Source organism: Mustelus asterias, chromosome 6 (genome assembly GCF_964213995.1).
Source record: "Mustelus asterias chromosome 6, sMusAst1.hap1.1, whole genome shotgun sequence".
Classification (NCBI taxonomy): Eukaryota; Metazoa; Chordata; class Chondrichthyes; order Carcharhiniformes; family Triakidae; genus Mustelus; species Mustelus asterias.
The window spans coordinates 114,652,663-114,664,855 of NC_135806.1; the positions used below are offsets into that span (position 1 = coordinate 114,652,663).

Consider the following 12,193-nt stretch of genomic DNA (forward strand, 5'->3'; position numbering starts at 1 on the left):
ATCCAGGTCATTTATGAAAATGACAAACAGCAAGGGTCCCAGAACAGATCCCTGGGGCACTCCACTGGTGACCGACCTCCATTCAGAAAAAGACCCATCTACAACCACTCTCTGCCTTCTGCAGGCAAGCCTGTTCTGGATCCACAAGGCAGCAGCCCCTTGGATCCCATGCCCTCCCACTTTCTCGAGAAGTCTTGCATGGGGGACCTTATCGAACGCCTTGCTGAAGTCCATGTAAACCACATCTACCGCTTTTCCTTTGTCAATGTGTTTAGTCACATTTTTAAAGAACTCCACCAGGCTCGTAAGGCACGATTTGCCTTTGACAAAGCCGTGCTGACTACTTTTGAGCATACTAAACTTCTCTAAATGTTCATAAATCCTGTCCCTCAGGATCTTCTCCATCAACTTACCAACCACTGAGGTTAGACTCACTGGTCGGTAATTTCCTGGGCTATCCCTATTCCCTTTCTTGAATATAGGAACCACATCCGCAATCCCCCGGAACCTCTCCCGTCTCCATCGACAATGCAAAGATCATCGCCAGAGGCTTTGCAATCTCTTCCCTCGCCTCCCACAGTAACCTGGGGTACATCCCATCCGGTCCCGGCGACTTATCTATCTTGATGCTAATCAAAATTTCCAACACATCCTCTTTCTTAATGTCCACATCCTCAATCTTTTCAGTCCACCTCAATCCTGTAGTACAACCACCCAGGTGTTTTTCCACCGTGAATACCGAGGTAAAATATTCACTAAGCACCTCTGCTATTTCTTCCAGTTCTGTTGGATAATGGATAATAATGGATTCAAGAATTTTCCCCACTACCGATGTTAAGCTTTACTGGTTTATAATTCCCTGTTTTCTCTCTACCTCCCTTTTTGAATATTGGAGTGACATTCGCTACCCTCCAATCTGCAGGGACTGTTCCAGAGTCTATAGAATCCTGGAAGATGACCACCAATGCATCCACTATTTTTAGAGCCATTTCCTTAAGTACTCTGGGATATAGATTATCAGGCACCTCAGACCATCTGTCCTGTCATGTTTTGTACACACACTGTTTTATTTCCTGACTGGACCAATTCACTGACTTCTCCACAGTCTCTGTACTCTGCACTGTTGCCCTTTTTGAATTTTGCCTTTAGTTTCTCTGCCTACCACTTTTTCCCCTTACTGCCTTTTGTTTCTGTCCCCACTTTACTTCCCTCTGATGTCCTGCATCGGTTCTCATCCCCCTGCCACATTAGTTTAAACTCTCCCCAACAGCACCAGCAAACACTCCCCCCAGTCCTGCCCAGGTACAGACGTTCCAATTTGTACTGGTCCCACCTCCCCCAGAACTGGTTCCAGTGTCCCAGGAATTTTAATCGCTCCCTCTTGCACCATCCCTCAAGTCACGTATTCATCTTGGCTATCCTGACATTCTTACTCTGACTAACACGTGGCAATTCTGAGATTACTACCTTTGAGGTCCTACTTTTTAGTTTAACTCCTAACTGCCTAAATTCAGCTTGTAGGACCGTATCCCATTTTTTACCTATATCGTTGGTGTCTATATGCACCACAACAGCTGGCCAGAATGCCCTGCATAAGAATTAGAATAGACTTGTACAGACTTGATTTTGAATGTTTACACCTATTGCACAATTTTCTTTTATTGTTTAACTGGTCAACCTAAGAAGAATGTTTCTTAGAGGTTCTGTCAGTGCGCTTGGGAGGTTCCGTGGCTGGAAGAGTTTGGGAAACCCTGATCTAAGATCACGAAAATAGCTTGGGTTTCTTGAGGTTCAGTTGACTGGATCGAGCTATCCTTGTATCCAGCACCCAACTGATGTACATCCAAAACACAAGATGGCCCCCTAGCATAGCTACAGAGGTACAACAGGATAGTAAGATTTTTTTTCAGTACTTTGCAACAGTAAGACAGCAGTCAAACTGAAAGTGATAACCATAAAGGATGCATGCAGACTAGAAACAGAATCAGTACGAGATATGTTTAAATGATTTCTTGGTCCAGTAATATTATTATAAGTGTTACTTTCAGGTCCTCAGCCCATCCAAATACATTTTGCAACCAATTAATATTTTTAAGGTACAAACACTCGTGTCGATAAATGTGCATTCACTTTGCACGTTTCATTATCAGTGGGACTTTTGATAATATTTATTGGAGGATTAATGTTGGCCAGGATGCCAGAAGATACCCATTTGTCACCTCTGAATAGTATTTGGGAGTTTATATGTACACCGAAGCAGGCAGACATTGCATTGGTTTAACATCTGTTTGAAAGATGGTGCTTATTAATTTCTGTTTTCCTCTCGCCTTTAAATTTGTCATCATCACACCTCTCCTCAGAAAACCAACCCTTGACCCCACTGTCTTTGCAAACTACTGTTCCATCTCCAACCTCCATTTGCTCTCCCAAGTCCTTGAACACTTCTCAAAACTCTTCCCATCATTCCCAGAACTCCATCTTTGAATCCCTCCAATCAAACTTCTGCCCCGCAGCAATACCAAAACAGTCTTATTGAAGTAACAAATAACTGTCCCACCTCATCCTTCTCTGCCTATCTCATAGAGTCATAGATGGCCTTTGACCACACCATCTCCATCCGATTAATTTGCTGTTCTCCAGCTGAACAGAGCTACTCTCATGGTTCCATTCTTATTTATGTAATCCTACCTCTAACCCTGTAATCTCCTGCAGCCCCACAGCTCTCCAAGATACCTGCACTCCTCTAATTCTGGCCTCTTGTGAATTCTCAATTATAATTGCTCTATCATGGGTGGCTATGTCTAGGCCCCAAGCTCTGAAAATCCCATCTTGCATCTCTCCACCTTTCTACTTTGCTTTTCTCCTTGAAGACAATTGTTAACATGTGTCTTTTTGATCAAGCTTTTGGTGATCTGACCTCCTATCTCCTTATGTGGCTTAGTGTTGTACTGTTTTATAATGCTTCTGTGAAATACCTAGGAACATGGTATTACATTAAAAGTGTCAAATACATATGTTCTTGTTATGTCACTGGCATGCGTTCATGCTCACTTAAAAAAAATGTACTGAAGTTCTAAAGTGGGTTTTAAACCGACTACCTTCTGATTCAGAGGTGGAAGTGTGGCACTGAGCCAAGATGACATTTGCATTCGAAAGAGAAAAACATAATGGGTGGAATTTTACGAGATTTTTTCCTAAGTGCCCAGCTAGCGTGAAAATGGGAGAGTTGCTGATCTGTTTTTTGGGCGAGTTTTCTCTCCCAATCTTATGCACTCTGTCTTTGAAATTTTGGGCTAGACCATTTCTGGCCACAAGAGACAGTGGGCGGGGCTTAACTCACCAGAAAGCCAGCAGCTCAGATCAGAGCCACAAACTGCGCATGCGCAGAAAAAGCGAAAAATAAAGCAGCTGTCCTGGCAGAACCCGCCCAGGCCAGATACAGCCCCCTCCCCCCGTGGACATCAGAGCCCCCCTCAACATTACTGACCACCCTCCCTTGACCTACTTGCACATGGCCCCCTCATCACCCCCTGGCCCTGATGACTGCCTGACGTGACCCCCTCTCTCCCCTGCCCCCGATCATCATAGAGACACAAATTCCTTCCCCCGACCTGCCCCATCAGCACACCTGCAAGTGCTGACTTGGCTTCCCTGCCACGCTAACAAGGCAAACTTAACTAAATTCGCTGGAATGCTCTAATGGGCGCGTGACTTGCCCAAACCGCCTGCAGCTGATTTGCCCTAACAAGGGACAGCTCCATAAAAACCCCAAGGATGGACAGACAGGCAGGCAGTGCAGGAAGAAATAGCCTCCAGGAAGTCAGCACCCAGATTTTCGGAATCTGACCTGGCCAGGTTGCTGGAGGTGGTGGAGGCAAGGCGGGACACCCTCTGCACCCGAGCAGGATGTCATCCCAGGGGAAGCAATGGAAAAGCAGCCTGGGAGGCTGTAGCCGCATGTGTTGGTGCCAAGGCACTGGCCAGGGGAACTGGGAAGCAGTGCCGGAAAACAATGAATGACTTAATCCAGGCAGCAAGGTTGAGTGTTTAGCTCATCTAGCATCTTTTCCATAAATAACCAGCAGATACCCCCACTCCCAGCACCCTGCATGCTTCTAGCCCCTGACCCCCCCCCCCCCCCCCCCGCAGAGTATCACAGTGCTTGCTCTCTGAGGGCTCACACCCTGATACCCTGCAGGACTTGTGCCATAAGATTTTTCCTACCTCCTCCTGTCCCCACAGGAGAAGAATCCCCATAACTGCCAGGAGAGGGCAAAGACAGGGTGTTGAGGCTGGCATCCGCATCCTCATCTCCTTTGAAAAGCAGGCGCTGGAGCTTGCTGGAGAAGAGGGGGTGCAGATGCTCACTTCTAGACTCCAGCCTGACCATGCTGTCACTTATCATCTGCATCCCTGACCCTTGCTGCCACTAGCCCTCCACGCCTGTGTGGTGTTGCGCTTTGTCGTCGTCATCCTCCTCCTCCTCCTATTTGGCGGCAGCCTCCCAGCGACACCCAGCTGGTCGGCCTTCATGTTCTCCTCCTCAAGAAGGTCTCCTTGCTGCTGTGCCAGGTTGTGCAAGGCATAGCACACCACCACAACGTGGAAAGAAATTGGGGACTATATTGTGGGGTCTATATTGTGGGGCCTCGCCAGGCACTTGAATCGCATCTTGAGGAGCCCTATGCTCCGCTGCACTATGGTGGCAACGTGGGCCTCATTATATCGGGTCTCCGTCTCAGGCCTCAGCAGAGGCGTCATCAGCCAAGTCCCAAGGGGGTACCCCATGTCCCCCATGAACCATCCCTGCACCCTTGGCTGCTCCTCAGAGACCTCCAGGACATCAGAACTGCTCAATATGAAGCTGTCATGCATGCTGCCAGGGCGTCTGGCGCAGACATGCATAATGTTGAGCCGATGGTCACACACCAATTACACATTTATTGAATGGAAGCCCTTTCTATTCATGAATCTTCCTGGATTCTTGACCGGGGCCTTGAGGGCGACGTGAGTTCAGTCTATAGCTCCTGCACATTTGACATCCCCACGATGGCTGCAAATCCTGCAGCCTGGCCTTCCTGCTGGGCCTGACCAGGTCAAATTCGACATACAGGGCATCTGTGACCACCTTCACATACTTTGTGGATGGATGATTGTGAAATGCCACAAAGGTCTCCACTGGCAGACTGGAAGACCCAGTGGAGTTAAAAGTGTAAGGCAGCTGTCACTTTCACAGCCACTGGGAGTGGGTGCTCCCTCCCGTGCCCCGAGGTGCAAGGTCCTGCAACAAACGGCACAGGTGTTGCACTGTCTCATTTCGGAACTGTTGGCGGCACGCGATGTCCGACAGCTGTTCAAAGGCCACTCACATGCAGAACTACTGGGGTCTCCTCTCCCTCCTTCTCCTGCACCCCCCCCCCCCCCCCTCCCCGGCGGCCGGGTGAGTGGTGGCCACATCCTCATCTCCCCCTGCGAGTGATAAGGCCTGGGCCTTCTCTGCCCGCAATTCATCCCCCTGCTCCTCCTCCTCAGCTCCAGCAGCAACCAAAAGAACAGCAAGATCAATGGGTTGCATTGCAAAAGCCATCTCGTCAATCTGAATGGGGAGGTGAAATTTGGGAGAAGGGGAGCAACAGATGGAGAGGGTAAAGAATTCTGCTCGCCTCCAGCCCAGCAACACACTGCCCATAACCCCCCCCCCCCCACGCGCACACAGCCCCCCAGCAACACACACTGCCCATCCCCTCCCCACAGCTTCCAGAATGGCATCACAGCCCCCACTCACAGACACACACCCAGAAAGGTCAGCGCTCTGACCTGACCTCCGCTCTGAGGTTGGACCCCATAAGCAACAACAGTCCACACGTGCGCTCTCTCGTGCCCCCCCTCCCCCGGACCCGAAATGCAACATGATCACCACAAAACAACCCCCTCTGTGCATCTGAGCAGCACAGAGCAGTTTGAACACAGACACTTACCTCCTCGCTCACCCTCACTGATCAAGAGCCAGAATCCGACTTTTACAGATGAGGTATTTTCGAGACCGATCCGACTGCGGTGAACGAGGTCGTAAAGGCAGGTGAGCTGGGATTATTGGGAGTGAAGCTCACTAATGACATTATGATGCGTGCAAAAACATGTAAGTTGATGTCTTGCCCATTTTGGGCGGGCTCCCGATTGCACTGATTTTTTTTTTCTGTGGGAAGATGGGAATGGACACGAAAACGGGTGCTATTCCCACGAGCCACTTTACACCTGATTTTACAACATTTTCCCGCCGTAAAACGGGTGCAACAAGTACGTAAAATTCCACCCAATATCTTCTATGGTTAGCCCCGGCTGCTTGAATATTAGTTTATTAACATAACACACTACCGTACCAAAAGAGTCTGAAAAGTAACATTATAGAGGCCAGTAGGATAGTTCATAGTAGAGTAGAAGTAAATCCAGAAAATGATTTTAAATTGTAGGAGGATAAAGTGACAGGGTAATGCATACCTCAAAGATTATGCTAGTTCATCGAGGCTTGCCGTCTTGCTTTGCCCTTAATGTGGAGTGGTGACCCTCAAGCTATATAACCAATTGTCTATCTTATGGAGAGGGAGATGCCTATGGTCCTTTGTGGATTCTGGCTAATTACCAATAACTAACACTACAAAAGCGATCAACAATTTGAATGTGTAGTTCTGTGCACTCATGAAAAACTATTTCAGAAAATAAATGTCAACACATCCACCATTTTTCTCTTTATTTGCGCAGAGATTGGTATTGGGATTCTTTAAACCTGTAGAGTCAATGGAATTTGAAGGGGCAGGTCAAGAATGACAAGGTAGCCTAAGTAACAATGGCAGATGAAATAAGGAAGGAAAGAAGAGTGACGTAAACAGTCATCAATTGGCAAAATGTACTTTGGAGTTGAAAGTAGACTCAATTTGCAACAGTCTGATCACTACATAGCAGCAATCAACAAGCAGATAGAACACAATGTTTCAGCAAAACCAACTGTTCTGTTCGGACCACATCTTGAATAAGTACTGTGATTAGTTGTGGTTGCCAAGTTACAAAGGCGGCATTCAGGTCCCAGAGGCAGTTCAGGAAAAGCCTCTTGCATGTCAAAAGATCATGGTGTGAGGAAGCAAACAATGAATAAACTTGAACTTTTAAGCCTTGAAAGAGACAACTGAGAAGTGACATTGTGCAGATATACAAGTTAAAACATAGGAAAGGTAGATTTGGAAATTAAGTTTAAACTGTCAGTAGGACAAGGACTGCAGTTTAAAACTAGTAAAAGCAGACATTTCTTTTGCACAAGAACAACAATCAACATTTAGAACACAGTTAAGATGATTGACAGAAAAAGTTTGGATACCATGATGGGGGGGTTTCGAAAGCCTTTTTGGGATGTATGAACTAGGATGGATCAAAATCCCTTCCTAATCTAACTTGTGATAGGAAAATAGATCATTTAAGCCCCTTGAGCCTGTACTACCAATCAGTTAGATGACAGCTGATGTTTATCTTAACTTCATCCACCTGTCAAATAGTGTTACAACATTGAAATGCATAAAAGCAAATGAATATTTTGGCCCTTGTGTGACCAGCAGATGCAGGAGACTTTCTTTATTACTTTTAATCCACAATCCAACATATAGCTGTACTTATGTTGGATAGTGACCTTTCTGAAAGGAGAATTAAATGGGGTGTAGAAAATTACAATATCTGCATTTAATAAAACAACTTGTCAAAACTGGTTAAGTGATTAATATTTCATAGCTCAAAGACAAGATTGAACTGTTCTTTGTAAACCAGCCGGGGTAGGCAACAGAGTGGGAGTCTACAAATTCTACAGGAAAGATTGCAGGAGGAATACCAGAATCATCAAAGAAGCTATAGTCATACAAAGAGCATTCTGGCAAACACAAAAATAGATTAGAACTGATATTTTAGGCAGCACTCCACAGAGATGCGCAAGTAATGATAACCTAACTACCCCTTGATGTCTTATTTTAAAAGATCTTATTTATTTTTTCTTCAAGCTGTGTACGATCGGATGCGTGCCGACCAGAAGAAATGTGGGAAGGCAGCCTGGGCTGTGGCAGTAGAGAGGATGGAAAAACTTCGGTATGCAGTTGCTAAGGAAACACTACAGTTAATGCGAGCAAAGGAGATCTGCCTGGAGCAGAGAAAACGGGCACTTAAAGAAGAAGTAAGTTTATAGCATTACAGCAATGATCTACATATAAACTAAATGAAAATAGTGCATAAAATATTGGGACAGTAAATTAGATTTTCCTGGGATCTATAGTCAGTGATTCTATATTCTCACTGTGGCAGTCAGTTGGAGGTCTGGCAGCACTGCCACTTAGACTGCCCTGGGATCTAGTCAAGTATGCTCAGGGTCACCAGGGCCAGTCAGGCCAGCCTTGGTGAAGGGGTGTGTTTTACTGTGTTAGTGGCCTTTGCCACTGGGGATGCTCTCCTTGGAGCATTGCATGCCCGATCAGGTTTTATCTAGCAACCTACTCATGAAGGACCTTTTTCCCTTCCTGCTGCTGTTAGTGTCAGTGGGGACAAGGCAACCTTAATTGCCTACATAAGGGCCTCTGGGCAGGAAAGCCTTCCTGTACCTTTGCACTGTAGAGAGAATTTGATAGTGTAGGGAAGGCGATGGGTACTCCACTCTGTGCCTGCCCTCACACCAAATGTTCTTCCTGATTACCTGGCTACTGACAGTTCCATTAAATTCCACCCAAAATCTGCATCAGAAAATTTATAGTACAGTCCTGTACTTGCTGAGTTGTGCTAATACAGTTGAGCACACTACTATGAGTGTTGGACCAATGTTATTTGCAACACCCACCGCCGCCCCCTGCTGCAGTATAGTGGACTTCTGTTCTTACCTGTTTACTTATTCTTTTTTCAAATAGATGCAAAGCCTTCAGAGTGGCACAGATGCCATAGCACGGCTGGACCGGCTGGAGGCTGACTATTATGACATGCAGCTTCAGTTGTATGAGGTGCAGTTTGAGATCCTGAAATGCGAGGAGCTACTGTTAACAGCACAACTTGAAAGCATTAAAAGACTCATTGCAGGTGTGGTGGAAAGTTAATTTATCCTAGTTTTGTACAGTAGAAAAAGAATGATTCAAATAGGTTGGGAGTCATCTTGGTGTATATTCTTTGGTTCTCCATTCTGGCACTGCATTTTCTAATAATTATATTAACTTTGAGTAAACATGATGAAGCACAAAATTTGTGAAGTGTAGGACATGGGTTTGTTTTCTCAAAGCTCCACACCACTAAATCTTTCACTAAAGTTGCTTTGCTATGGAGAAAGTGCTTCCCCTTTGAGGATTAACCAGACAATGCATGGTGAGCACTCAGTCTTTCCAAGCTTGTTACTTGCTAGCAAGGAGAACACATATTCAGTGCAATGCAGTGCTAGGTGTTCTCGCGATTCAGACAGATAATTAGCAATTATAGTTAATTATAGCAAATTAGAAATGAGCTTCTTTCTAATCCTTCATTTACATGCATAGTCCACCAATCATAGCATAGCTTTTTGCCCTTAGCCAATAGAAAACCGTCTCCTTCATTAGCGTAATATGTCAACATATCTTGTTTTTTGATATTTGTCGGGGTAACTTGTCTTTGTTTCATCCTGTGACCAAGGCTGGGAATGCAGTGTTTATGAAACTGACACAAAATTAGATTAGTCTCTTTCCTGAATATGCAACCGCTGACCTCAACGAGGCCTTTGATAATAAGCTTTTTCCATCCTTGCTGACAGAGTTGCCTTGTTGTTGTAACTTAATTTCCACACCTTATTGCAAAAAGCAAACAAGAGGAGTAGCTAATTATCACAGCTCTATTGCCCATCTCCTAGAGACCAGCGTTAGAAAAAGCTTGGGAGAAATCTGCTTGCCTGCTATGCTGATCCACTGGAAAAACCAGACTTGGCAAGATATGTATGGAAAGATAAAAAGGGACATTGCAACATTTTTCTACCATGAAAAAACAAAGTTGTTTGTGGTAGTGAATGTAACAATGAGGATGGAACATGTAAAATTATATATATGCTCTATTAGTGAGTATAATTAATGATTTATAACACACAATCTCCATTAAATAGTATGGGTGGTCAATATAACTAAATACATGATCCTGAGAAAATCATTACACTTGGTATCTTTTAATATTTTTATTATTTAAAATAAATTGCAGTTTTACAAGTATTATGAGTATTCAATGTATTGCAGAGGTACCATTTTAAGACAGATATTTTTTCTAACTTAAATTTTACGTGAAAAGAAGCTAAAGTGAATTGGAAGATTGAGCAAAAAATAAGGGCCCTAGAATAGTTTTCAAGTAGTTGCTTGGTACTACAGAGCTTGAGTATTGCTGGAAAAAGAAACATTCTTTATCTGCTTTTCATCTGCAAGATTACCAACTGTAAAGGATTGAATGGCAAGTGGTGAGGAATTTGCATGGAGAATACACCAGTGGATGGTGACTGACAGTTAACTGCCAAATGTTGTTTGAAATTTAAACCAGGCAGCTTAACTCTGGTCAAGGCATTGCCCTGAGGAATGAACCAGCGAATGGCTGTCACCTATTTGAGCAACAGGTGAAGCTAGCTATTACATGCTGATACTGTGCAGTAGTAACACAAGTGGTATTTGCCAAGAACAGGATGCTGCCATTAAGCTAAAAGGATGTTCTGCCTAACACGCAAATAAGTATAGTGGTATATAAATTTCAATATTGGTGCAATGGTAGGAATGTAGGCAGTACATCCCAAAGATTTACAGATCATATCAAACAGCATTTCCCTTTTGCTGTTCACAACAAGCAAGGTACTGACCTTACCCAACCAGCTCGTGCTGGCAAAACTGAAAACACAATTTCCTACATTAAATGTGATTCCACAATTGTTCATTGAGCTTAGAATTACGCTGACAATGAGTTCAAGATTGTCAGTCAGGTTTGCAGTCTGGCACATTTGCGTGTACCGGAAGCTACACATAAGCCCTGTTCTTTGCAGACAGAAAGAACACGTACATACATTGTGCCTGTTCCAGATCAACAAAATAAGTAACACTGGTTTGCTGGTTCATTCCTCATAGCAATGCCTTGATCAATCAGAATTCAGCGGCCCGGTTTAAACTTCAAACAATGCTTGGCAGTGAATTGTCAGTCACCATCAACTGGTGCATTATCCATGGCAACACCTTTCCCAATCAGAGCCCACTTGCTAACCAATCAGCACTCTTTTATATAGTTTATGTTGTTGTTCCCTTTACATTTGGTAATCTTGTAAAATATCCTGATGAGTGCAAGATGAAAAGCTTCCGTAAAAACTGTCACGTTTTCAGCAATACTCAAAGGGGTTTTATAATTTTGGTATTAGAATCTGGTTTTCAGGCAACGGCAAATTTTATAAAGAGTAGTCCTACTTGTGTAACTATGCAACTTTGGCAGTTATACCTGATGGCCTTGAACTTACCAAGACCGGTCTATTTCCCATCAGCTTTTGTAGTTTTTCCTCCTCTTTCCATAAAACAATTGTACACAAAGCACGACAGGAATATTTTGGTGATGTGTCCCTTTGTGGAGTGGGGGGTCACATAACCCACCAGGACAGTCACAGAAAGGGTTCCAATTGGCTGGCAAGTTAACTCTGATCGAGGGATTGCCACGGAAATGCATCAGGAAACTATTGGCCCAATGCTGTTGCTTAATTCAAAAAAGGTGCAATGATTGGACATTTTTCTTTTGGCTGCAGGGGGCAGTACCCTGCATTTGCATGTATGCTTCCAGCAAGCGTAAATGAGTCACATTGCGAGCCTGACTGACGAGCTTGATTTGGCTTTGAGGGTAACTCGTAGCACACAGGATTGTTCAGCAAATGCTATCTAATCATGGGCTTGTATCTAATGTTAGGCATCATGTTTTGTGTTTGGCAAGCAGGAGCTGGTTTATTGTGGTGAATATTAGTTTTCTGTTCCCAATGAAATTTCTCCTCCATTACTGGACTCCTCCTAAATCCTATGTCCCTATCGATGCCAGAGAAGCAATGTGGTAACACTACAGCAGTGGAGGGACTGTTGAAAAATAGTGCCGTGTGTCATCGGCATGTATGATGAAACTGACAACTTGTCCTTGGATAGCATTGCAAAGGGGTAGCACGTAG

General features: G+C 44.5%; 1 protein-coding gene across 1 annotated transcript in view; it reads left to right on the forward strand.

The window, feature by feature from the left end:
- jmy (junction mediating and regulatory protein, p53 cofactor) overlaps positions 1-12,193 on the forward strand; it is a 99,157-nt gene that overhangs the window by 64,068 nt on the left and 22,896 nt on the right. The window contains exons 4-5 of the mRNA XM_078214974.1: positions 8,037-8,206; positions 8,928-9,093. Of these exons, the coding sequence (XP_078071100.1) occupies positions 8,037-8,206; positions 8,928-9,093 (336 nt within the window). The remainder of the gene's footprint in view (positions 1-8,036; positions 8,207-8,927; positions 9,094-12,193) is intronic.